Here is a 27,153-nt window from a genome sequence, read left to right as displayed (position 1 = left end):
TGACACTTCCCCTTCTATGTCCCCCCACCACCACACCGTTCTCAATGCGTCTTTGGACTCCATCGACCTCACTTCATCCATACTCAAAAAGATTAAACCTGCCTCCCATCCCTCTGATACTATTCCCACCAAAATCCTCCTAACTATTCCCAACACCATTGCCAAACCCCTAGCAGATATCATTAATTGCTCCCTCTCCATCGGCACAGTCCTGGAATCTCTAAAACATGCAGCTGTTAAAACCCCTGCTCAAGAAACCGACCCTTTACCCCAAAGATCCTGCCAATGACCCTCCCATCTCAAACCTTCCCTTCATTGCTAAAATTATGGAAAAGGTGGTAAACTCTCAACTCATGGACTACCTTTGAAGACAACAATATCCTCCACCCCATACAATTTGGCTTTTGTAAAAATTTGAGCAACGAAACACTCTTGCTCTCCCTCTCTGACACCCTCCTCACTGGCCTACATTGAGGTCATAGCTTCATCATTGCCTTCCTTGACATCTCCTCTGCCTTTGACACGATAAGCCACAATCTCCTGCTGTCCCATCTAACTGACATTGGCATCTCTGGCGCAGCCCTCCTCTGGTTCAAATCCTACCTAGCAAACAGACAATTCTCAGTAAAACTTGGCAATTCACAATTCACGCATTTCTCCCTCTCCCAAGGAGTCCCCCAAGGCTCCTCCTTCTCCTCCACCCTATTCAATATTTACCTCCTGCCCCTATGCCATCTTCTAACCAAACTCAGCCTCAAATTCTACATCTACACAGATGAATTACAAATCATTATTTCAATTCAAGAATCCATATCCACAATGCTAAAATTCTGGGAGAAATGCCTTACATCCATTAACTCCCTTCTCGCTAACCTCCACATTGCCCTCAACTCCTCAAAGACTGAACTCCTCCTTATCCACAGCCACCAAACACGCAAGTTAGCCCCTGCCAATGATCCAGCTCTCAGCACCTTCACATCACAGCCTCCAGTATGAAACCTGGGTGTTCTAATTGATCAGCACCTAAACCTAAAAAAACACATTAACTCCATCTTAAAAGAAGGCTTCTATAAACTCAATGTCATAAAAAAACTCAAACCCTTACTCCACACTCACGACCTCTGAACAGTCATACAAGCAACCCTTTCATCCAAACTGGACTACTGCAATTCCCTGTATCTAGGCCTTCCCTACTCCACCATCAAACCTCTCCAAATGCTACAGAACGCCACCGCCAGAACCTTCATGAATGCATGCAAATTTGAGCACATAACCCCCATCCTCAAAGACCTCCACTGGCTCCCCATACCAACTCGAATCCTATTTATGACCCTCACCATAATGCACAAAGCCATACACAAAAACAACTCCACATGGCTCAATGAACCTTTCTGACCTACACAGTCCTCCCGCTCAACTAGAGCAAATCTCAAAGGTACCCTTCTTATCCCTTCCCTCAAGAATGTTCGCCTCACTTCAACAAGGGATCGCGCCCTATCTATTGCTGGCCCCTCTTGTTGGAATGCTCTTCCCACAAACCTCCGCCTTGAGCCCTGCCCCTTTAAGTTCAAGAAAATGCTAAAGACCTGGCTATTCCACCAGGCATATCCAGACTAAATCTATGTACCTCCATACCCCACCTCACCTCTCCTCTCCTCACCGTCAACCCCATGCCATCTATAAGTTAGTACGTTAATATGCCTTTCCTAAGTTAATTTGTTACCTCACTAGTTCTTATCAGGCTCACCAGTATAGCCGCCCTCTGCTGCAGCCCTTTGCTGCAATATCTATCGTTACTTTGTCCCCTGCCCCCCTCCCTGTTCATTGTACTTTCTATCTACTGTTTGATGTAAACCGATATGATGTGTCTACTAATGTCGATATAGAAAAGTGGTTAAATAAATAAATAAAATAAATATATATATATATACTGCTATGTCAGCTTTGCTCCGTCTACATCTGCTGGTAGAGATGCATAACCCACTGGTTCTGGATTTATCTGTCTGGACACTAAAAAATGACATGTTGATGCAAATAAAATAAAGTAAAAACAAAAAAAGCCAACGGTATTTGTAATAGGAATGAAGAGCAAAGAAATGGCATAAAAATTGTAAACAGAGTCTTTAATGGTTATGTATAAAGAATATTTATCTTACTCACCTTAACCTCCATTGTGGGAATAACAACCTCATTTAAGTCCTTCAGTTTAAGGATAGGCTGGTCTGTTGGAATACTGATGCCTTCTATATTTAAAATAAAGATAATAATAAATGAATACTCTAGTTCTCCCATTTATTGCCCATAGACTAGCCTATTTTATTGATGACATCATGAACATTATATAATGAACTGATTTTTCATTCCTCTCTCCCAAAATTATTTTGTACATCTGTTTACATTTTTGGGTAGCTTGATGAATCAATTTTCACTTTCCTGCCAACTTCTGGGGTAACAGAAGAACTATAGTACACAGAATAAATAAGCCATCATTCTGGTTTCTGCTGCAAAATTATTTTTAATAATTTACATCCATTTTGTATAATACTGTCTTGCTGTAGAAGACAGTACATAGATAATAAGAGGAAGTATCTTTTAATTTCTATAAGCTGACACTGCCACCGCCACCTTCTTTTTCAAGGTGCACTGAATCAATATTGCTATATGCTGTATAAAGGAAAGAAAACTAACCAAAACCAAACAGGTTCTTACCTTACTCATTCAGTGTTATCTCAAGAGCTCAAACCATGGAATAAGCACAGAGAATCCAAAGTACAAAGAGGATGAAAATGAAGTTCATTGGAATAATCTGCACAGAGCGCAGCTACAACCCCAAAATAGCAGTGGTACAATTTCATCAAGGCTCCAAAAAAGCATGGGGAGGCCAATGCTGTGATGATCCTGATGGTCTTGGCCATGTTTGGGCAGATGTGAAAGCAACGCTCAGAGATCAGGTGGAAAGCATAGTTGCTTACCTGTAACAGGTGTTCTCCCAGGTCAGCAGGCTATTAGTCCTCACATGTGGGTGACATCATCAGGATGGAGCCCAATCACGTAACACTTTTGTCAAAGTTTCTAGAACTTTGACTGGCACACCGAGCATGCCGGTGGAGGATGGTGTGGGCCATGGGCAGGAAGGCATTGATAGTACTGAATGGTGATATTTTAATGAGACTGAGGAAAAGTCAGGTAAGGATGGTGGTTCCTGGAACTCCCAAACATGTCATCTTTTTGGAGCTGTTGAGGAGTAGGCATGGACATCGTTCCTGAAGGATTCAGACTTTGAGGTGCAGAGTGCATTATTATAACCCGATTACCAAGTTCCTGAATTAGGGTCTCCAGAGGATTGTTTTGCTCATATCATGAATCTGGCATATCACAAGAAAGGGGAGTGAGAGGAAGAGAAAAGGGAGAAAGGTTGAGGGGTGGAAAGATGTAAAAAGTACAGTGGGAGCAAGAGTGAATGGGGGAGGTGTGATCAAGAGAAAATACACCACACACACACACACATACACTAATATGCCATTCATTTACCTTCTGACCTCTAATTTCCTAGGTGGGCAGATATGGAGGAAGGAGGAGGCAAGGTTGTTGGGATGCAGGGTGGTAGAATTGTCAACTTTGGAGAAATCTAGAATTATTATTAACAATCTGCAACTCCCCTGCCTTTGCCCTTCACCAACTTTTCAAATCAATGAAAAGGCCAGACATGCAAGGCGTATTATACTGGAGGTCCCAAGTGTCTGAAGTTATTCTGGGCCAACAGTTTAGACAATTTAATAAATGTATAATTGAACAAAAGAGTAGTATTAAAAGAAGAATAGAATCAAAACCACTTGTTCAACACACTATCCAAATGAATCATAATTTAATGATTTAAAATTTTGTGTGATTCAACAACTTACTCCGAACTGGCGAGGTGGTGACTTGGATAAAATGCTGTTACAACTAGAGCAGAAATATATTTTTGAATTCAAAACTATGGAACCATATGGGTTGAATTTAGAAATTGACTATTCTGTTTTTTTATGATCCATTTTTCCTATTCGCCAGTGCTTGTTTCTGTTTTATATTTACCTACATATGTGTATTTTAGTTTGCCCACTGATTTTTTAGTCAGTATGTTTTTTAACAAAAAACTGGTGCTTTTATAATTTGGTTTCAACTTTTATGTACAGTGTCTTTTCTTATTTTTACCTGTATTATATTTTTACCTGTATTATAAGCTTATGCTTATGTTGTATCCAAGTTTATCCTCCTGTTCTATGTAAGACAATTATTTTGTCACTGTTTGTTCAAGGTTGATATGTAAACCGGAGTGATAATTAACTCTGTTATTTGAACTTCGGTATAGAAAAAGTTATAAATAAATAAATAAATAAACATGTGGTTTTATTTATTTATTTTTTTCGAGGATACATGGTTACATTTTTTAGCATATCTTTTTGCATTTGCAATACTTTTTCTATTTATATTTTAGTGGTTCTATGGTGCATATGGTTTTCATTTTTATTCTCATTATTATTTTTTTCATTTTATTGTTAATCCAATTTCTCAATTGGATTTTTTTTTAATTGGATGTTTTATTTTAATTCTCAAGTCGAGGCTAGCAAGCTTCTGGTCTTCAAATTAGATATGTGTGATTTTTCTATATTTGTTTTATTTTTTTTAATTAAGTATGGATCTCGGCATAATTGTTTTCCCGAGTTCTACATACGGGCCATTAGTTAGCCACGCCCTCCCGTTGTGATTGACACTTTTTTTGGTGCGATTTTTCAACATATTTAAAGCCCATTAAAGCTAGTTTTACTTTCATGTCCTTGTTGCATCCGAGTGGAGACCACATTAAACCACGGCAAAATTTGAGTAAGTATTCTCCAATGGATATACCTAAGTAACGAAGATATGTTCAGTAAAATACCTTTTTGTGGTGCAATTTCCCCATTTCTCAAGCAGCCTTTTTGTTTGTTTTTGCATCGATGCCTCAGTGAACCGTTACAGCCACGATATAGCTCACTGTTAACAGCCGTGACAACGCTGAGCATGCTCTTTATATCTTGTTTGTCTAGTTGCCGCACCAAAAGCATTTTTAGATAATGATAAAAGTATATATGTTTGCCGCGGCAGCCTTGTGTTATTATGGCGATATAGCGCATAGTTGACAGCTGTGGAAACATTGAGTAACTTCCTCATGTTCCTTCATTCTTCATTTATTTTTTTATCTGTGTACATTTTATTTGGCTGTCCTGTTGCCGCATTAAATCTTTTAGAGGGCGATATAAAGAAGTGGCGTTTATCGCAGCGTTTTTTTCATTATTATTTGTATATTTTGGTCCCGTTTCCGGATAAAATGATTTTGATAGCACCAAGTAAAGGCGTTCATCATGGCAAATTTACATAAAGCTGTATCATTTGCAAGGCTTTTTAGATAATTATACATTGTACATGATAGTTCCCCTTTTTTTCCCTGAGCGGCACCGTTTATTTAGTTTCAAGCAGAGGCAGCTATAAACCCGAGGGAAAAAGCCGTTCATGTGCAGCCGTGCTAGCAGTTCGTTTAAGAAATATGTAGTTTTAATTACACAAAAGCCAGGATTAATTAATCAGTGTGCAATAGGGATACCTCAGAGAAATATTTACACACTTGGTTTTTTTTCTTTTTTCTTTAACAAGAATCATTTGCTTCGATGTTGCAGTTTGTTTAGATAAACACATTTATTCCGTTTTTGCTAGCCTCAATCTACAACACTAGACATAATTTTGATTCAGTATTTATATTTTTTTAGTCTTTTTATTCTTCAACTATTGTTCAGCTCAGTGTTGTTCTCCTTTCTCATTTTATTATAATTTATTGCAGACCATCTGACCACTAGATTTTTGATGCAATTATTTTAAGAACAATCTGGTGCATATATTGGTCACCTATATATACAGGTAAAGATATGTTTTTGCACTGTACTTTTTGCTCCTTGATTCATTTTGTCTTTCCCTTCGCTTCAGCCTGAGTGTTCTTTATGATTTTGTTCCCTCATGTGTTACCTGTTTTCACACATTTCAATGTTTTAAACATATTTAAGTTTTGTTTTAATTTTATTTATTTATGTATGTCCTGTATTGTTTACATTGATTTTATTTATTTATTTTAGCCCCTGAGGCAGCCCCGGTGTGGGGCGAAACTCGGCCTGAGTCGGGCACAAACACATATTTTTGTCTCCATTCAAATAAAGCTCAAACTTGGACAACTTTTGGCGTCTAATCTACATATTTGCCTAAACGGCTTTCTTAGATAGCCTACCCTCTTGCTTTTTTGGTCTAACCACAACTTCTGGCAACAAATTCCAGAGTTTAATTGTGCGTTGAGTGAAAAAGAACTTTCTCCGATTAGTTTTAAATGTGCCACACGCTAACTTCATGGCGTGCCCCCTAGTCTTTCTATTATCCGAAAGAGTAAAAAATCAATTCACATCTACCCGTTCTAGACCTCTCATGATTCTAAACACCTCTATCATATCCACCCTCAGTCGTCTCTTCTCCAAGCCAAAACCGCCAAAACCCATTATCCTACGGGTAATGGGTTTTGGCGGGTTTTTTTATGATGCAGCCAAATTGTTATATGCAAATCCCCAAGCAGCGATTGTGGTCAATGGGGTTCAGTCTGAACCTTTTTCTATATTGCGGGGTACACGACAAGGATGTCCTTTATCCCCTTTGCTTTTTCTTTTACAATTTGAACCCTTGTTATTGGCAATACTAAACGAGCGTGTGATACAGGGGATTCGTTTCTAGGATGTCATCTTCAAATGCGCCACTTTTGCGGATGACTTATTAGTTTTTCTTACGAACCTTCGCTCCTCTCTTTTAGAGGTGATGGATCATTTTGGCAGGTTTTTGGGGTTCCGATTGAATAGAGATAAGTCGTCGGCATTGGCCTTCCCAGATACTCTATGTGAGAGATGGGGGGGGGGGGGGGGGGCGACATTCCCATTGCAGTGGGCTGATAATGCCTTTCGGTATTTGGGGGTCTATCTGTCGGCAAACCCTGCACAGGTGTAGCACTTAAATGTCCCTCGCTTACTTCGTCACACGCAAGACATGCTCATTAGATGGCAATCCTTGCCCTTAACCTTGAATGGCCGAGTGCATTTATACAAAATGGTTGTACTCCCGAAATGGCTATACCTTCTTCAGAATCTGCCCCTTCAACTTAAACGTAAAGACTTGCAGCTGATCGATCGCGACATGCGTCAATTTTTCTGGAGAGGAAGAGCACGTATCCCTCTGGAATGGCTGCAAGAACGCTGGGGAGCGGGGGGACTAGGGGTACCCAATATGAAGCTGTACAATTTGGCGGGTGGTATGCGCATCATGCGAGATTGGATCCTGAGTCAGGCCATATATACCAATTTAGTGGCTGACCAGGCATTGGCAGCCCCAATAGCCCTTACTTATGCACTTCAGGTTGAACAGACCAAACTCCCTGTCTTTTTTGCTCACTCTACCAATATTCGTCCGATACGATATGCGTGGACTCAATTTACTTAGAGATTGCAATTACCATGAGTCTGTGCCTATATATTGCCAGTGGTTGATAATCCGGATTTCTCTCCTGGGTCTAACCAAAAGGTTTTCCGAACTTGGCTGATTATGGGCATTACCTATTTAGGGCATTTATTAACGCCAGAGGGCCAACCGCTCTCCTTTACAGAATTCAGAGCCTGCTATGGGCAGGGGCCGGATTCTGCCTTTCCTTATCTTCAAGTTGTTCACTATTTGAAATCCTTGCCCGTGGACTTTCTGCAAAGTAATACATTTCAGAAATTAGAGGCTGCCCTTCTCTTATCTGGGAACAGGGTGCCATCTCTCTCACATTTTTATAAATATTTATGGAAAGAGAGCAGAGTAGAGATTTTCACAATATTGGCAGATCGTTGGACGGGAGATGGGGACTTCCTGGTCACACCTGCCATGATTCGGGTAGGATTTGGGGGGGGTAGCTAAGATCTTGCATAATAGTTATTACCGAGAACTTCAATATAGATTTTTAGGGTGTGCCTATACTTCGCCACAGATGGCCTATCATCAACATATTGCTGGCTCCGCTGGCTGTGGCCGATGCCCCGCAGTCTTGGGTACCTTAGCCCATGCCTTTTGGTCTTGCCCTGCGATTAAGGGATTTTGGGCGCAGATTGCCAAATATTTAGCCACTATTTTGTCAGTTTCTATACCGCTGGCCCTTTCGTGGCTCTTGTTTGGATATATCCCTCCAGTTCGGTATCGGGATCCTGGTACTCGTCTATTGATTCAAAAGGCATGTTTAATTGGGGAAAAAAGTTATATTAATGGGATGGCGAGAAGTGGATCCACCCTCCTTCTGAGTTTGGAGAAATCTCTTTTATTCCCTGATGCATATGGAATCTCTTTCATCCAAAGGTTCACCTTGTAAATGTCAACAGCCCATGGCCTTCTGGGAACCCTATGTATAATCTTTGCCGCACAGAGCTCGCAGCAGACTACTGAATGACTGAGCATTTGATTTCTGCAGATTGAGTCTGGCACTGACTGGATCACCGTAGATCGCACTTGGGGTTAAGGTTTGGAGGCCTATATTGCACTTCTCAGGAATCCGGGAGATGTGTAAAATGGGGATGGGATTAGGGTGGGGGGAGAGGGATGTTCAAAGGGGTTTCTTATGAAACTGGATGATGTTTTGTTCACATGACTAGGATTGGAGTAAGAACCAACCACCTCCTAGATGTTTGTATTTTGTTTGAAAAACACCAATAAAATCATTTATACTAAAATTACATAAATAAAAATATTTTAAAAAATACATCATAAAAATTATGAAGCAGTGCTTCTCGCCAGAAAGACTCCTTGGAATGGATAAAAGATGTGTATTTTAGTGAATCACTTTTTGGACGTAGATCCAAATGGAGGATTTCAGTGGAGCATCTATGAACGCACAGCTTCTTTCATTATCCCAAATATATATTTTTTAAACATATTTTTTCTTTTGCTGAATACTCCCAAATATCTACTTTTATGATAGTTGCCATTTGGGTTTGTTCGACTAGAGACCAAAATTATCACTGTTGGAGTTAGTGAACATGCTTCAGCTCCTCTCTCTAATCCCATTTGGTACTTACTTCTTTGAGCTTTCCAATGACTGGCATCCATATTTGCTAAGATGATATATGCATCACAAAGTCTTTCAATATCTCGGACCATCTCAGGTCGGCGATGTTTTATAATATTTACTATATTACATGCTGCTTCTTTTCGATCCTACCAAACAAAATAAAATAAGAAAATGTGTGTTTTCAGTGCTCCTCTCAGCAAGTTTAGGAGAAATAACATTTTGTTCTATTGTGATAACAAAGCTATGTAACCAAGACCAAATGGATTTCTGAGCATTTTGTGTGATAAAAGGTGAATTTTCAATACTCTTACTGTTATCAATTAAGTCTGAATAATAAAGAAAACTTGCACAAGCTATAAAGATAGTCTTGTACTGCTATGCTTAATAACTAACCACCCGACTTGCAATATCTAACTCCTTCAGAGGATTATGGGTGCTACTTCAAGAGCTCATTTGGAATCAAACATCTCTCCTGCTTAGGAACACAGTGTAACAAAATGTAGACAAACGGGCTGCCCAAAAGATACTGTACTCCATTTTAACTACATATACAGCAGTTACATACAAAACAACAAACTGATTCTGAGCCCATGAACTGGCTTAATGAGCAAGTTTCAGCCAGCATACAAAATACAAAACCAAACAAGAAAAAATAATTTACTAAAAACTGTACCTTATCAAGCTCAGAGATCTGTTTTGGTGCATTTTTGCTCAATCTGTTTCTTTTGTTTGCTTCAGGCTTTGACAAGAGGTCATCCTTGTTGGCATTTGCCAGGGCCAGTATTATAAACAGAGTATGGTATGGATGGTCCATTGAAATTCTAGTTATAAGCTGTCAAAAAAAAAAAAAAACCACATAGCAAGATTTGGTTGACAAGTGGAAAAAAAATGAAGAGAGTCAATTTTATTTTCACTTTCAGTTCAGAGTTATCAGCCAATTACAATAATCATTAAAATCACTATAGTACTTAGCAAAGGTAAGCAAAATTAAAATGATTTACTGTACTTTCAAATGGAAATGCCAAAGAATAAATAAAGATAAACAGATAGAATCTACTCTATGTCCATAAGATGTCCTCATTTAAAAAATAGGTACCTTTTAGGTAATAATTTTACTTGTACATATAGGTCAGTCTTACATTTACAGTAATTTAAGTTAAAAAAAAAAGGACTTTAAAGCCAAGATGTCATGAATAGAAAACAATCTCTAAGATAAATGTCTGCAAATAGCTAAATCTTTGAGAACTACACACTTTCATAAAGATTAAGAGGATAACAGACAGGTCCAATGAATGATAAAAAGAAGCTGCATGTGTACACTATCAGGCTAATTTTAAAACAAGTGAGCATGTGCCCATACATGCGCAGATTGGCAAACCTACTTTTTCGTATCTACCATAGGACTTTGCTGGCTTTAACGTGCATATGTAAGCGGATTTTAAAACATGCTCGCGAGAGGGACATTCTCAGTTTTTTCAATTAATCCACCAGTCAATCTCGAGGTCATCAAGGCCCCCTCTGGTTCTTCATTCTGCATGCCCCCCAGTTGACCCGGACCCCTCAGCCCAAAACGAGATCTGCAGATTTGCTCCTCATCAGGAGCAGCAGTACAGTTATGTGGCTAACAAGTTGCTGCACGCTGCAGCCTCCGGTTTTAAAATATGGAGTAGGCCCCACCCTGGAACACTCATGCCACACCCCTTTTCCACCCCCTTATTTTTTTTTACTCATGCATGTGCACGTATGCACCTAAATCGCAGCTTTTAAAATGTGTGTCGCTCATGTGCGTCCTGCAAGCATGCCATTTAAGCAAGAGCAACGCTTTTAAAATCAACCCCTTTCTGAACATTTTCTCAGACATCAAGGTCAAACAAATTGTATGTGACATTTCTTTACTGGACCATTTTGACTAGCTTTAGAGAGCTATGCCCCCTTAATCAGGACACTGCAAAAGGCCTGAACATATAGAAAACATATACATAGAAATGATGGCAGAAAAGGACCAAACGGTCCATCCAGTCTGCCCAGCAAGCTTATGGTAGCATCAGCCGTGCCATACAGATCTCCCCTACAATGGTAGCATCAGGGAGTGGCATCTGCCGTGGTATACAAGTTACCCCCATACTTAGTTTCCCAAACTGTTAAAGTCAGGGCCCTTGTTGGTTATTGTCTTAGTCCAATTCCCCGTTTGTTGGAGGTATCTCAAAACTATCAGGTTTATTGGTTAAGGGTAGTAACAGTTGCATCAGCAAGTTACGTCCATGCTTATTTGTTTTTCCAGACCGTAAAATTCCATATCCTTGTTGATTGCTGTCCAAAACTAATTCCCCTTTTCCCCCTGCTGTTAAAGCAGAGAGCAATAATGAGTTGCATCAATTGGTTAAAGCAGTAACCGCCACAGCAGAAAGTTACCCCCATGCTCTCTTTTCCTCATCTCCATCCCCTAGCCTTTAGGGATCCGCAGTGTTTATCCCATGTCCCTTTGAAATCTTTCACCGTTAATGTTTTCACCAGCTCCTCCAGAAGGGCATTCCAGGCATCCACCACACTCTCCATGAAGAAATATTTTCTGAAGTTGACTCTCAGTCATTCTTTCTGGAGTTTCATTTTGTGACTGATTTCTTTCCAATGTGTGGGAACAAAATTTTGGAACAAAAAGCTTTTATTTCACTACTCTTCAGGGTTGATTTATAAAGAGAAGTATCACATTTTGGGCTTAAGGAAAATTAATTTAACAACTATTTATACATGCACACACTGCTCCACAAGAAACAAGGCAGTTTGTCCTATAGTAATTAAGTTCAATCTAGTACATTCCTCTTTTAATTAAAATACTTATAATCTGCTTTATTACGTCATTCAGAACTTCATGGAATTTGAGCTCTTCTGTTTTCTTGGTTCCCATTCGAGCAGCCAACTGGTACATCAGGGGCAAAAATTTATACGAAGGAATCTTCTGTGCACCTTGCTGTTAAAGCAAAGCAGAATTGATATAAAACCAAAATTGACAAGGAAAATAAATATGTACTTTTGTAAATCATTCTAGCCACGGAGTAAAAGTCACAGAAAATATGGCATGTAAATAATACATTTGACTAAGTACTCAATAACAACCAGTCAGCGCTACATGAGACTGTCATGTCCAACTCAGGGGTGAACATAAGCAATTGAGAGGCAAGTAGCAAAGAGTACTAAAAGGAGTCGACTTGCGTTCACATTTCCATCTCACTATTAGCTAATAATCGCAACCTATGGGACAAGTCCTATGGCTCAGACCACAGTGTGGTATGCTATCGTGTAGCACACACATTCAAGTATGTGGAGACAACACACTCAAGCCCAGGGAGGTAAAGAAAATGTCTGAAGCTATTGTATTGGACCTTGCTGACCACAGTACGGCACTGAGGGTTAATATTTGAAGAGACTATCCCCTTCAGCTCCTGAGATGAGTGAGAGGCTCTATGCCAACATGTGTGTGGAATAGATGTGGGGGTTAAATAATGAGAAGGAATAATGGGTGGAGGAGGAAATTTAAATAAAAAAAAAGGGGAATAGATACTGAAATGATTTTTGTAAATAAGCACTGCCATCTCTTTCCATAGGAGTCTGAGTTTGTGTATAATCTTTTTAAAAAAGTAGTTCTTCATTTACATCTGTTAATGTACTAAAATAATGAAAAGCTGGCTTTTTGTTTCACTACGTTTATGCTTTTTTTTGCATGGAGCTCATTTTTGAAAGCAATACCAATAGCAAATTTCTATTGGACACAATACTGCTGGAATCAATTACAAGTACTAATAGAAAAAGTTGAAGTCTAAATCTCACACCTGTCTATGTAGCACAAAAATATATAGGAGGCGGGAAAGCAATACAGCTTAATTATCTTTTAGTCCTGATCACATTAATGAAAGTACAATCCGACAAGATTTTTCAGTGGACGCCCCACAGGGGTATCAGACTGAGGACTTTATCACTTACTTCTAACCATTAGTCCCATGAAAGATAATGTTTCTGCATGAATTTAAAATACATGTGCCACAAAATTGTGCTCAAAACCAAAAGATGCTTCTGCCCATAAAGTCCACAATACTTCCCTTACTCAAGTCCTCTAACAATGATCTATAAGCATTAAATTTCCCAATAGCGTCCGTGTTGTACTAATTCTCCTGCAGTTCTCAACATTTACTATGCAACCCCACAGCTCCAATTTAGGAAAGAAATATTCTGGGATCCTCCCAACATCAGCTGATACTTCAGCAAAGCCTGCATCTCAGAAAAAAATATACACACAATGTTCTACACACAAAAAAATACTTTCCACCATGTCAACACAAGAAAAGGAAAATTGGTTCTTACCTGCTAATTTTCATTCCTGTAGTACCACGGATCAGTCCAGACAGTGGGTTGAGCCTCCTGCCCAGCAGAGGGAGACAGAGAAAATCTGAAAAGGTATCCTATACCAGGACAGTGCTCACCCTGCGTTCCTTCAGTATAATCGATATCAAAGTAGCCAAAATAGCATAGAGAACCAGGATAAGATCAAGTAAGCAAACAACTGTAACTATCAAAATGAAACAAGAAAGTCAAACATATATGAAAAATGCTCTTACAAAGCTATCAATATATATATATATATATATATATATATATATATATATATATATACACACACACATATACACACACACACACACACACACACACACACACACAACAGATACCTCCGGTGCCTTACAATTCGGGTGAACTTACAGTGTCTTAAAGCTCAAAAAGGAAGTAGGGAATCCCAAAAAGAACCTGTGAAAGAGAAACTCTGAGCAGACGTAGCAATGTAGATGGAGTCAGGGCAGGAGTCTGGACTGATCCGTGGTACTACAGGAACGAAAATTAGCAGGTAAGAACCAATTTTCCTTTCCCTGTACGTACCCGGATCACTCCAGACAGTGGGATGTACCAAAGCTTCCCTAAACAGTGTGGGACCGAGACAGCCCCGCTCGAAGTACCTGTCTGCCGAAAGAGCCAAAGACTGGCGCCTGAACATCGAGATGATAATGACACGCAAAGTATGTAGGGATTTACAAGTAGCTGCTCTGCAGATTTCTTGTGGCAAGACTGACCGACTCTCTGCCTAAGAGGAAGCCTGAGAACGTAAAGAGTGAGCTTTTAAGCCCTCTGGAACTGACTGGCCCTGACAAGTATATGCCAATGCAATCGCCTCTTTTAGCCAGTGAGCGATAGTAGCTTTAGAAGCATTATTCCCCTTACTTGGCCCCCTCCACAAGACAAAGAGATGATCAGAGACTCGAAAATCATTCGTCACCTGCAAATATTGCAGTAGGACCCTCTTCACATCAAGGCGCCATAGATCCGCGCCAGGCGTGTTCGCAATGTCCTCTGAAGAAAAAGCAGGGAGCTCCACTGACTGATTTACATGAAAGGAGGACACAACCTTTGGCAGGAAGGATGGGACTCTTTTGAGGGAAACACCTGAATCAGAAAAGCAAAGGAAAGGCTCCCTACAAGACAGGGCTTGGAGCTCGGACTCTCTCCTGGCTGAGCAAATAGAGACCAGAAAGACAGTCTTAAGGGTCAGATCCTCAAGTGTGGCTCGCCGAAGGGGTTCGAAGAGCGCCTCGCAAATAACGCTGAGCACCAAGTTAAGGCTCCATGATGGACAAGTAGCCCGGACAGGCGGGTTCAAGTGCTTAGCCCCTCTGAGGAACTGAATGACATCCGGATGGGTCGCCAACACATAACCATCGACCCGCCCAAGGAGGGAATAGAGTGCCGAAACCTGTACCCACAAGGAATTGAAAGACAAACCTTTGGCGAGACCATTCTGCAGGAAGAAGAGAACCTGGGGCACCGAAGCCTTACGCGCCAGAACTCCAGACTCAGTGCACATAGTCTCAAACACTCTCCATACCCGAATATAAGCCAGAGAGGTAGAAGTCTTATGGGCCTGCAACAGAGTGGAGATAACCTCCTCCTTATAACCCTTCTTCCTTAGTTGCTGTCGCTCAAAAGCCAGGCCACTAGACAAGAGCGATCTGCCTGATCGAAAAATACTGGACCCTGTCGGAGCAGGTTTGGCAGATGGCCAAGGCGGAGAGGACTGTCCGTAGCAAGGTTCACCAGATCTGCGAACCACGGTCTCTGAGCCACTCCGGCACCACAAGGACGAGCGGCCCCCTGTGGAGTTCTATTCTTCTGAGTACCTTTCCCACCAGAGGCCAAGGTGGGAACACGTAAAGGACGACGTCGTGAAACCAAAGTAGGACCAGTGCATCCACTCTTTCTGAGCAGTGCTCTCTTCTGCGGCTGAAGAATCTAGGGGCCTATGCATTGCTCAGAGTAGCCATCAGGTCTAAGTGAGGGACCCCCCACTTGTGCACGATCAAATCCATTGCCTCTCCAGACAACTCCCACTCTCTGGGGTCTAGATGCTGACGACTCAGGAAGTCGGCTTGAGTGTTCTCCTTCCCCACAATGTGGGAGGCCACCAGCCGTTCCAGATGGTGCTCCACCTAGGCTAGCAGCTTGCTGGCTTCCAGGGCAACCGGACGACTCCTGGTGCCCCCCTGGCCATTGATGTAAACTACCGTGGTGGAATTGTCGAAGAGGACTCGCACAGCTTTGTTATGGATCAAGGGCAGAAATGTCTTGAGAGCCAGATGGACCGCTCGGGTCTCCAGACGATTGATGTGCCACTGAGACTGGATTGGGGTTCATCGTCCCTGGGTAGACTGATTCTGACACACTGCTCCCCAGCCGGAGAGGCTGGCATCTGTTGTCACAACAATCCACTGAAGTGTCTGCAAGGGCATCCTCTTCAACAGGTGGGCGAGAGAGAGCCACCACTGCATGCTGTCGATGGTAACATCGGAAAGTGGTAAAGGTGTCTGAAAGTCCTCCGAGACCGGCTTCCAGCGGGATAGCAAAGCTTTCTGCAAAGGACGCATATGTGCAAATCTATAGTTGAAGCCATAGTGCCCAGAAGCTGGAGATAATCCCAGGCCGTGGGGACCGTGAGAGATAATAGATGTTGGACTTGACCCATGAGCATGAGTGCATGGGCCTCGGGTAACAGAACTTTGCCCACACAAGTGTCCTAAGAATTCGAGGACCTGAGAGGGCTTGAGGTTTCTCTTTGAGAAACTGACTATCCACCCGAGGGAGGTGAGAACCGACAAGACCCGGTTGACCGCTATCACGCACAGGTCCTCCGACTTTGCCCGAATAAGCCAGTTGTCCAGGTACGGGTGGACTAGGACTCCCTCCCGCTGGAGGAAGGCCGCCACCTACCACCATGATCTTGGTAAATGTGCGTGGCACGGTGGCGAGACCGAATGGGAGTGCTCAAAACTGAAAATGTCGTCCCAGGATGTTGAGACGAAGAAATCTCTGGTGTTCCTGGCGGATTGGGATGAGAAGGTAGGTCTCCGTCAGGTCGAGAGAGGCAAAGAACTCCCCTGTATGAACCGCCACTATGACCGCCCTCAGGGTCTCCATCCAAAAATGGGGAACCTTGAGGGCCTTGTTGACTCTCTTAAGGTCCAGGATCGGTCGAAAGGAGCCGTCCTTTTTGGGGACGACGAAGTAGATGGAATACTGACCGGATCCCTGTTCTGGAGGGGGACCGGGACTATGGCACCAAGCGCTTGAAGCCTGTCGAGAGTCTAGCACACCGCTGGGCGCTTCCGAGTTCTGCAGGGAGAGATCAAGTAGAGGTCCGGGAGATCCCGAGCAAACTGTAACGCATAGCCTCTTTCGATTACTTCGAGGACTCACTGATCCGAAGTAATTTTGGCCCATTCCTCGAGAAATAGGGACAGCCAACCACCTAAGCCTGGAACAGAGGAATGGGCTGGCCGTATCTCATTGTGAGGACTTTGCGGTGGTGCCTTGATGGGTACCGTTTCGGAAGGGCCGTCTGCCCCGAACGGAGTGAAACCATGCTGGAGACCTAGTGGAGGTGTTTCGTTGAAAAGCTCCACGCAGCTTGTTGAACCTGCGCTGCCCCTGGAAATGAGAGTGCGACGGAAAAAAAAAAAAAAAGATCTGGACTGCTTGGGGCAGTCCTCCAGTAGCTATGAACCTTGTTGTCACCCAAGGATTTGATAAGCTGGTCCAGGTCCTCGCCAAAAAGTAACTTACCCTTGAAGGGTAGAGTGCCCAACTGCGATTTAGAAGAGAAGTCTGCAGCCCAATCGCCTGGCTGACACCGCCGAGACCATAGCTCTGGCTTGCACCCTGAGGAGATCATAGAGAGCCTCAGCTCCTGCACCTGCAGCCGCACTGCCAGGCACTTCCGGAGCGGCAGACCCTCCTGAAACCACTGCGCCTTTTAACTTTGCGACCCTTAGAGACGCGGGAACATTGGCACGCTTGGCTACCTTGGCACCACCTTGCAGAGACCTGAACGCCAAGAAGGCTTTATGCATAAGGAGGACAAAATCTAAAGAAAAGGAATCAGAATCAACATCCTGATCTCCTGGAAAAGCAGGGTCCTCCTGTAAAAAAAACAAAAAAAAACCTGATCCTGATCTGCATTCTCATCAGGAGTTGCAGGGACTGGATGCAATGTTGGAGGAAGCTCCCCCTCCCCCTCAGCCCTTGCCTGAGCTGCAGCACATGTGCTTAAGATGGCTGCCGTCCCTGCACGGAGGGAGAAAGGATCAGCTCTGAGCTCCTGCGGAGCCTGACGTTTTTGAGCCCCACAAGGCTTGGCTGTTGCTGCAGACCCTGAAAAGGAGCTGCCCTCCCATCCTGGAAGGCACCTTGAGCAAATCCCAGTCCTAGAAAGCCGCATGGCCGATTCCCCACATACTATTATACACCAGGATGGCTGCGGCATGGTGGGGGGGAAAAAACACGAAGAAATCGGCCAAAATGCGGCGATTCAGTTGGGCAGGGGTCCTGGATTGCAGCTGACCAAAAAAGAAAAATTTTCAAAAAAAAATTTTTTTTTTTTTACACAGTGCTCAGACACACACGGGTGAAGAGAGGGACTAGACCACCAGTAATCACTTCCCCGGCTGTTTACCTTGCTGGAGCCTGCAATGAAAAGCGCAGGTAAGCTGTGCCTCCAATGGTCTTTTTTTTTTTCCCCAAAGAAACGAGCAAAGGAATGGGAGCCTCTCTGCTAAAAGACCTGAGGCAGGCATGAAAAGGGGGAGTGACTGGACCACCAGTATCACCCCTTTAAGCCAGGCAAATGGTCACCGGGAAGAGGGGTCCCGGGCTAAGTACTCAAGGGAAAAATCCCCCCTGGGACCCTGTAAGAGCTGTGAGACAGAGTTGTCTCACATAGACAAGAAGTTTGATTTCCTTCAAATTCTTTTTTTTTTTTTTTTACATATAGAAATGAATCAATACTTGCTTGATCCTGGGACCAATCAGAAGGAGAAAGAAAAAAATCACCACAGTGTGGAAAACAAAGAAAGCTAGGGAACCCCAGGCTCAACTGCCTGCCTCTGCTGGGAGACCGAGAAATACTGAAGGGACGCAGGGTGAGCACTGTCCTGATATAGGATACCTTTTCAGTTTTTCTCTGTCTCCCTCTGCTGGACAGGAGGCTCAACCCACTTTCTGGACTGATCCGAGTACGTACAGGGAAAGTGATAGAAATACAAATGCGAAAGGAGTACTGATGTCACTGCAATACCTGATGTTTGCTTAACTTCGCTGCCACAGGCACTGAGTTTAGCTGATAGCTGGTGCTGTTTGAAAAAAGCTGATTAATGGTTCTGATGCCACAGGCGTTCAAACATCAGACATTGTAGTGACATCCAGCAGTCCTTTATCTCTGTGTTTTGTTCTGCCATTATTATTTAAATTAGTCTAGAACTTGACAACCACTTGAAATGGTGGAGAGTTTTGTGTGTATGGGATATTGTGTGCATGTTTTTCTTGATGCCAAACCACTGCCCAATGTCAGAAGTATCCGCATACATTTCTTCTCCTTAGACTCTCATAGAATCCTACCTATTCTGCCAACTATTGTCCTATCTCCTTCCTCCTTTTTACCTCCAAAATACTTGTACGTGCTTGTTCACTGCCACTGTCTTGATTTTCTTGCATCTCAAGCCCTACTTGATCCTCTCCAGTCTGGTTTTTGCCCTCTGCATTCAACTGAAACAGCCTTTGCCAAAGAATCAAATGACCTGTTAATGGATAAAGCCAAAGGCCTTTACTTGGCCCTTATCCTCCTTTACCTATCTGTGGATTTTGACACTGTTGAACACCACCTACTCCTTGATACTCTGTCCTCACTTAGATTTCAGAACTCTTGTCTGTCTTGGTTCTCTTACCTCTCCCATTGCATTTTTAATGTTTCCTTTGGCGGATCCTCCTCTACTGCCATTCCACTATCAATTAGTGTACCTCAGGATTAAGTCCTGGGCCCTCTTTTCTTCTCCCTGTATACTAATTTCCTTGGTACTCCTGATTTTCTCTCATGGCTTTCAATACCATTTTTATGCCAATGATTCTCAGCTCTACCTCTTTATACCAGAAATGTCATCAGAAATCCAGTCCCAGATCTCAGCCTGCTTGTCTGATATTGCTGCTTGGATGTCCCACCGTCACCTTAAACTCAACAAGGATAAGACCAAGCTCCTTATCTTTCCCCCTAATCCCACCTATCCTCTTCTTCCACTCTTTTTCTTTGGTTCCCCCAGCCAGAAACCTAGGAATCATTTTTGACTTTTCTCCTTCTCTATACATTTTCAAAACTCTGCTAAAACATGACATTTCTTTCTCTATAACATCACCAAAATTGGTACCTTTCTTTATGAACACACTACCAGAATACTTATCCACTCTTTCATTTCTTCCCGCTTAAGACTATTGCAACCTGCTCCTCACAGGTCTCCCAATAAGCCATTTCTCTTCACTACAATTCATCATAAATTGAGCTGCACGACTTATCTTTCACCACAATCACTACACCCATAACACTCCTCCTTCTGAAGTCACTGCATTGGCTTCCTATCCATTCCTGCATATAGCTCAGTGCCTTCCTCTCTGCGCTCCTCACTAGATCTCTTCTCTTTGCTCTCTGTACACCCCCCCCCCCTCCTTATGCATTCCACTCATTAGACAAGTCACTCTTATCTTTGTTGTTCTACTCTATTGCCAATTCCTGATTCCATGCTTTCCATAGGGCTGCGCCATATGTTTGGAATAGACTTCCTGAGCTGTTGCATCATGCTCCCTCTGTCACCTTATTTAAACCTCATCTAAAAACCCACCTTTTTGAGGCTGCTTTTAAATGTTTTTTATTTATTTATTTATTTAAAGTCTCTTTTATACCGATATCCGTTCGCACATCGCATCGGTTTACAATAAAACAGGAACAGTTGGGCAGAGCCCTTACATATAACAGAGAAATACAAATTAACTTTTGGGCGGAGCCCTTACATGTAACTGAAAACAAAAGGCTAAAACAGGGAGAGGGGATAGAACTGACTATGCGGCGCATAGTCAATAAGTCAAAAAATAGATACAACAGAAAATACCGTGTTTCCCCGAATATAAGACAGCGTCTTACTTTCTTTTTACCCCCAAAAGTCCCACTATGTCTTACTTTCAGGGTATGTCTTATATTGGAAAAAAAACCTGAGTGTTCAAAAAAAAATTATTTTTAAATACCTGTCGGAGGGCCGCGTGGGTCCAGGCGGCTGGCGCCGGGTGGTCGCGTGTTAAATCTAGGCCGGGGGCGGGTGGGCGCTTGTTCCAGGCGGCGGCGGGTGGACGTGCGTTAGTTCGAGACGGCCGGCGGGCGGCAGGTGGTCTCGTGTTAAATCTAGGCCGGGTCGCACAGGCGCGCATTCATTCACTGCCGGTGGGGGCTGCCTCGGCAGCCCCCACCGGCAGTGAATGAATGCGCGCACAGGCCCACAGCGCCTGTGCGACCCCTGCGATTCGGCGCTGGGGGCTGCCGGTGGGGGCTGCGGCAGTGAATGAATTCATTCATCCAGGCGGAGGAGCCGGCTGCTTTCGCCGCTGCCGGCTGCCGGCTGCTTTCGGCGCTCAAGGCAGTCACATGCCGTGACGTCACAGCATGTGACTGCCTTGAGCGCCGAAAGCAGCCGGCAGCGGCAGCCGAAAGCAGCCGGCAGCGGCGAAAGCAGCCGGCTCCTCCGCCTGGATGAATGAATTCATTCACTGCCGCAGCCCCCACCGGCAGCCCCACCGGCAGCCCCCAGCACCGAATCGCAGGGGTCGCACAGGCGCGCATTCATTCACTGCCGGTGGGGGCTGCCGAGGCAGCCCCCACCGGCAGTGAATGAATGCGCGCCTGTGCGACCCGGCCTAGATTTAACACGCGACCACCCGCCGCCCGCCGGCCGTCTCGAACTAACGCGCGTCCACCCGCCGCCGCCTGGAACAAGCGCCCACCCGCCCGCGGCCTAGATTTAACACGCGACCACCCGGCTCCCGCCGCCAGCCGCCTGGACCCACGCGGCCCTCCGACAGGTATTTAAAAATAATTTTTTTTTGAAATGACAGGTACGTCTTACTTTCGGGGGATGTGTTACATTAGCCGACCCCCCTAAAATTCCCACTACGTCTTACTATCAGGGGTGTCTTACTATCGGGGAAACACGGTAATATATAAGAATAACCGAAACTATAAACATATCTATAAACATAAATAGCAAAGTCAATGTACAAAATCAGCGGGCAAAAGGCGAATTCTTAGAAATGGATTCTTAGTCATAGGGGCAATTCTTAGTCAAGCAGTGGAGTATTATGTAATGGGGGGTGTCACGGGGTAGGCTTGCTGGAAGAGCCATGTTTTCAGTTTTTTTTTTGAAAGTGGGTGTATATGTCTCCAGGCGTATATCGGGAGGCAGGGAGTTCCATATAGAGGGGCCGGCGAGAGAGAAAGCTCTGTTTATGGTGGAGGATAATTTGAGAGATTTGATGGATTGGGCACGTAGGGTTCCTTGGAGGGCTGTACGGGTGGGTCTATTCAAGGCACGGGGGATGAGGGGGGGGTTGATCCAATTGAGGTTGGAGTTCATCAGACTTTTGTGGATGATGGATAGGGCTTTATAAAGAATTCGAGAGTGTATAGGGAGCCAATGATGTTCGATAAGTTTGGGGGTGATGTGGTCTCTATTTTTTGAATTTGATAGTATCCTAGCGGCAGGATCTTAAGCCTGTTGGTTTGCCTTCAGCCTCATGAACTAATTTTAACAATTATCTGTTGACCTGTATGTTTGTCTTGATTAGACTGTAAGCTCTATTAAAAAGGGAATGTCTCTTGTGAGATGTACATGAATGCTGAGTACATTGAGTAGTGCTATAGAAAATTTAATAGTAGAAGTAGCAGCAGCAGCAGCAGCAACAGCAGTAGTAAGTCAGGGCTATGAGACTGCACAATAAATATTGTTAAGAACTACAGAAGAATTGATATGATGACACTTTCGGGAGATTTATTGCTTATGGATTATAAAGACTCAAGTAAATGAAGCATTTTGCACTTTTAATTGACAGAAGCATGTTTTGGTTTAAAGCTAAATTATGTGGCACTAATGCATTAGTGAAAAAATATCTTTTATAGGGTAAATTATAAGAAGTGTGTAACGAAGTTCCCTGAGGGGAGTCACAGTCTGCTATCTCTATGGACTTCTACTGAAAATGTTTTTCAGATTGAACAATGATCAGGATTATGAGGTAAATATACTCAGGGAACTTTGTTTTCAGTTTGTTTTATTTTTTCCTGGGAATTTATCAGTGTTTATTATAATGAACAAAAACTGGAGAAAAACAGTGGGGAAAAAGGAGTTATTTTTTCCACTGATTTTTCTCCCGTTTTTGTTTGTTACAATAAACACTGATAAATTCCTGTGGCCAAAAAAAATAAAATAAAAACTGGAAATGAAGGTCCCTAAATTTGCTCTATTACTATGCTTTGTACTACTTAATTCTATTTTCAAGTGTTTTTTTAACCAACCCGTGTATTAAACGTATCATATAAAACATACAAAAGACATTGATTCTTAAAACACATGCTGTTTTAAAAAACTACAACCTTCTATGCTAAGCGATTAGTGCTCATCTGCTTTAGTAACCTGGGGCCTGATTTACTAAGGCTTTTCTCCCATTCTGTGTCTATGGGAAAAATGCTTAGTAAATGACCCCCTTGGTCATCTTAACAAGAAAATGTGTGAATGTACACTTCAAAATAAAGGAAAACTGACAGTCAAAAGTGTTTTGGTAGACCACAACTTTTTAAAACCACTAAAGATTTTTTGAGATTCTGTGTTGCCTTTGCTTGGCTGATGTATCTATTTGCAGTTCTCCAGCAGGAGTGGTATACAAGACAGTCAACCCATTATAGCAAGAGGAGATTCTGTGTAAGTGATATTTCTAGACATCATTTCCATTGACAAAATATAAGTACATCTATTAGAGGGAGTGGGAAAGAGCACAAGCAAATAAAAAGAACACATCCAAAAAGCACAAAAACCTCAAACTAATACCATCAATATTTAAACACCTGCTTATCATTTTAAGGATGAGCAGGTGCTATACAAGCAAAAGGCAGGTTTTCAACTAAATGTAAAAATAATTAAACAAGCAGTCTTATAGCCCTGACTTAGTAATGTAGGAGGGCAACAAAATAAAAATCTTACCTTCATCATATCATTGACTTCAAAAACTAAATGATTTTCCAGCCAAAGAGAGCAGAGCCTGAAGATCCACATATCATGCTCTTCTCCACAAACAAGGCAGCTAATGTAATTCTCGATAGCTCTGCACAGGAAACTCTGCCGATCCTCTTTCAGGGAGGCAATTGCAAATTCATCCAGTTCCAGCTCCCGCTGGACCTTCACTGTGTATCTGTCACACAGGGACACATGAAATTTCAGACCTATTAGTAAAAATTTGTAACCTATCATTAAAATCATCCATTGTACCTGAAGACTGGAGGATAGCTAATGTAATTCCAATATTTAAAAAGGGGTCCAGCAGCGATCCAGGAAACTACAGACCGGTTAGCCTGACTTCAGTGCCAGGAAAAATAGTGGAAAGTGTTCTAAACATCAAAATCACAGAACATATAGAAAGCATGGTTTAATGGAACAAGTCAGCATGACTTTACCCAAGGCAAGTCTTGCCTCACAAATCTGCTTCACTTTTTTGAAGGAGTTAATAAACGTGGATAAAGGTGAACCGGTAGATGTAGTGTACTTGGATTTTCAGAAGGCGTTTGACAAAGTTCCTTATGAGAGGCTTCTAGGAAAAGTAAAAAGTCATGGGATAGGTGGCAATGTCCTTTTGTGGATTACTAACTGGCTAAAAGACAGGAAACAGAGAGTAGGTTTAAATGGACAATTTTCTCAGTGGCAGTGGGGTGCCTCAGGGATATGTATTGGGACCCTTACTTTTCAATATATTTATAAATGATTTGGAAAGAAATAGGACGAGTGAGGTAATCAAATATGCAGATGATACAAAATTGTTTAGAGTAGTTAAATCACAAGCAGATTGTGATAAATTGCAGGAAGACCTTGTGAGACTGGAAAATTGGGCATCGAAATGGCAGATGAAATTTAATGTGGATAAGTGCAAGGTGATGCATATAGGGAAAAATAACCCATGCTATAGTTACATAATGTTAGGTTCCATATTAGGTGCTACCACCCACGAAAGAGATCTAGGCATCATAGTGGATAACACATTGAAATCGTCTGGTTCAGTATGCTGCGGCAGTCAAAAAAACAAACAGAATGTTGGCTATTATTAGAAAGGGAATGGTGAACAAAACGGGAAATGTCATAATGCCTCTTTTTCGCTCCATGGTCAGACAGCACCTTGAATACTGTATACAATTCTGGTCGCTGCATCTCAAAAAAGCTATAATTGCGATGGAGAAGGTACAGAGAAGGGCGACCAAAATGATAAGGGGAATGGAACAGCTCTCCTATGAGGAAAGCCTAAAGAGGTTAGGACTTTTCAGCTTGGAGAAGAGACAACTGAGGGGGGATATGATAGAGGTGTTTAAAATCATGAGAGGTCTAGAATGGGTAAAAGTGAATCGGTTATTTACTCTTTCAGATAATAGAAAGACTAGGGGGCACTCCATGAAGTTAGCATGTGGCATGTGGCACATTTAAGTTCTTTTTCACTCAACACCCAATTAAACTCCGGAATTTGTTGCCAGAAGATGTGGTTAGTGCAGTTAGTATAGCTGTGTTTAAAAAAGGATTGGATACATTCTTGGAGAAGTCCATTACCTGCTATTAATTAAGTTGACTTAGAAAATAGCCACTGCTATTACTAGCAACAGTAATATGGAATAGACTTAGTTTTTGGGTACTTGCCAGGTTCTTATGGCCTGGATTAGCCACTGTTGGAAACAGGATGCTGGGCTTGATGGACCCTTGGTCTGACCCAGTATGGCATGTTCTTATGTTCCTTAGTAGATGATAAGCATGTTTGCTTACCATAAGCAGAGTTCTCCATGTACAGTAGGATGAAATAGTCATGAAACTAAGGTGACATCATTGGATGGCACTGAACAGACCCTTTTCTCCTAGCTCATAGATCTTTTGCACTACTGAGCACACATTGGAGTTTCCATGCATGTGCTGCCTCATGAGCCCCTGGGTTGATTGCAGAGCTTAGCTTTAGCTGAGTATTTAATTCTCTAGGGAGGTGGGCAGATATTAAGCATGGCTAATTAATCCTACTGTCCATGGAGATCCTTATTTCCCATAAGCAAACGTGTTTTCTCCATCGACAAGCAGGGCTAAATTAGTCATGACATGTGAGGAGTCCCAAGCTGAGGGCTGCAGTAGAGAACTTATTGAAAAGCAATCCAGACACATCCCCCCCCCTGTGGAGAGTGGACAACTAAGTGAACAAGCTTTGCAGAACGGCTTGCCCCAAAGTTAATGTCACCTCTTAATAGATTGTCCAGACAGTAATGGGATATAAGGGTGTGAATTTACAACCAAATTGCAGCTTTGCACATGCCATTCACAGATAAGTCACCAAGGTAGCCATGGCTCTTCCTTGATGAGCCTTGACAATCTGTGATCTGAAGGCCAGCCAGAGCATAGCAATGTTTGATACAGTCTGGCAGCCAGTTGGATAACACGCACTTTCCAACTACTATTCCTAGTCTGTAGGAGAATAAGAGACAAAATGTTGAGAAGCCTGACAATGTGGTTGTGTTCTCTTCAGATAATAAGCCAAGGCCTTTTTGCAGTCCAGCGAATGGAGGACGTTCTCCCCCTTCATGTGCATGAGGTCTTGGGAAGAATGTGGGCAACACAATGACTTGATTCAGATGAAAAGCCAAAACTGAATATTACCATAATACTATTATCTGTGTTGACTCTCATCGGGAATGACAAGGGTTGAAGTAACTGATTCTACTGACTGAGAAGGCCCCCAATGATGATCCTGCGTATTGAAATGGGTCATGGGAGCCACAGACACGCTGCCAGCATGTGTCCCAGGGTAACCATTAACGTCTTGTGCCAGGACTTAATCCTGCTGTAGTAAAGTCAGAATCAAAGGCAGAATGCTAACTTCGATGGGATGAATGCTCTCTCCTCCAGGGAGTCCATATGTGCCCCGATGAACTTGATTCTTTGGATAAGAACAAGGTTTGACTTGGCGAAGTTGATAATGAACCCTAGTGACTGCAGGAACTGGATTGTCTTCTGCAGGGAGTCCAACATCCCTGCTTGGGAAGGGCCCCATCACTAACCTGTCGTAAGGGAAGGAACGACACAAATTCTTCACTGATGAAGATGCACCATTGCTACCTCTAGGCATTTTGTGAAGACCCTTGAGGCCACCCAGAACCTGAAAGAGAGAATCTTGTACTAGTAGTGTGAGGAATCTGCTAGGAAATGGAAGTATTTCCAAGAACATAAAAACATGCCATACTGAGTTAGACCAATGGTCCATCAAGCCCAGCATCCTGTTTCCAAAAGTGGCAAACCAGGCTATAAGTACCTGGCAAGTACCCAAAAACTAAGTCT

The 27,153-nt window shown here is 42.7% G+C and overlaps 1 protein-coding gene across 1 annotated transcript in view; it reads right to left on the bottom strand.

The window, feature by feature from the left end:
• The window catches only part of ATM (ATM serine/threonine kinase), a 586,955-nt gene that overhangs the window by 50,802 nt on the left and 509,000 nt on the right, over nt 1–27,153 (bottom strand). Inside the window, exons 50-54 of the mRNA XM_029602465.1 lie at nt 23,788–23,995; nt 11,991–12,104; nt 9,810–9,968; nt 9,144–9,282; nt 2,161–2,243 (exon numbers count right to left, since the gene is read on the bottom strand). Of these exons, the coding sequence (XP_029458325.1) occupies nt 2,161–2,243; nt 9,144–9,282; nt 9,810–9,968; nt 11,991–12,104; nt 23,788–23,995 (703 nt within the window). The remainder of the gene's footprint in view (nt 1–2,160; nt 2,244–9,143; nt 9,283–9,809; nt 9,969–11,990; nt 12,105–23,787; nt 23,996–27,153) is intronic.

This window comes from Rhinatrema bivittatum, chromosome 5 (genome assembly GCF_901001135.1).
Source record: "Rhinatrema bivittatum chromosome 5, aRhiBiv1.1, whole genome shotgun sequence".
Lineage (NCBI taxonomy): Eukaryota > Metazoa > Chordata > Amphibia > Gymnophiona > Rhinatrematidae > Rhinatrema > Rhinatrema bivittatum.
This window is presented reverse-complemented; position numbering and strand designations above follow the sequence as displayed.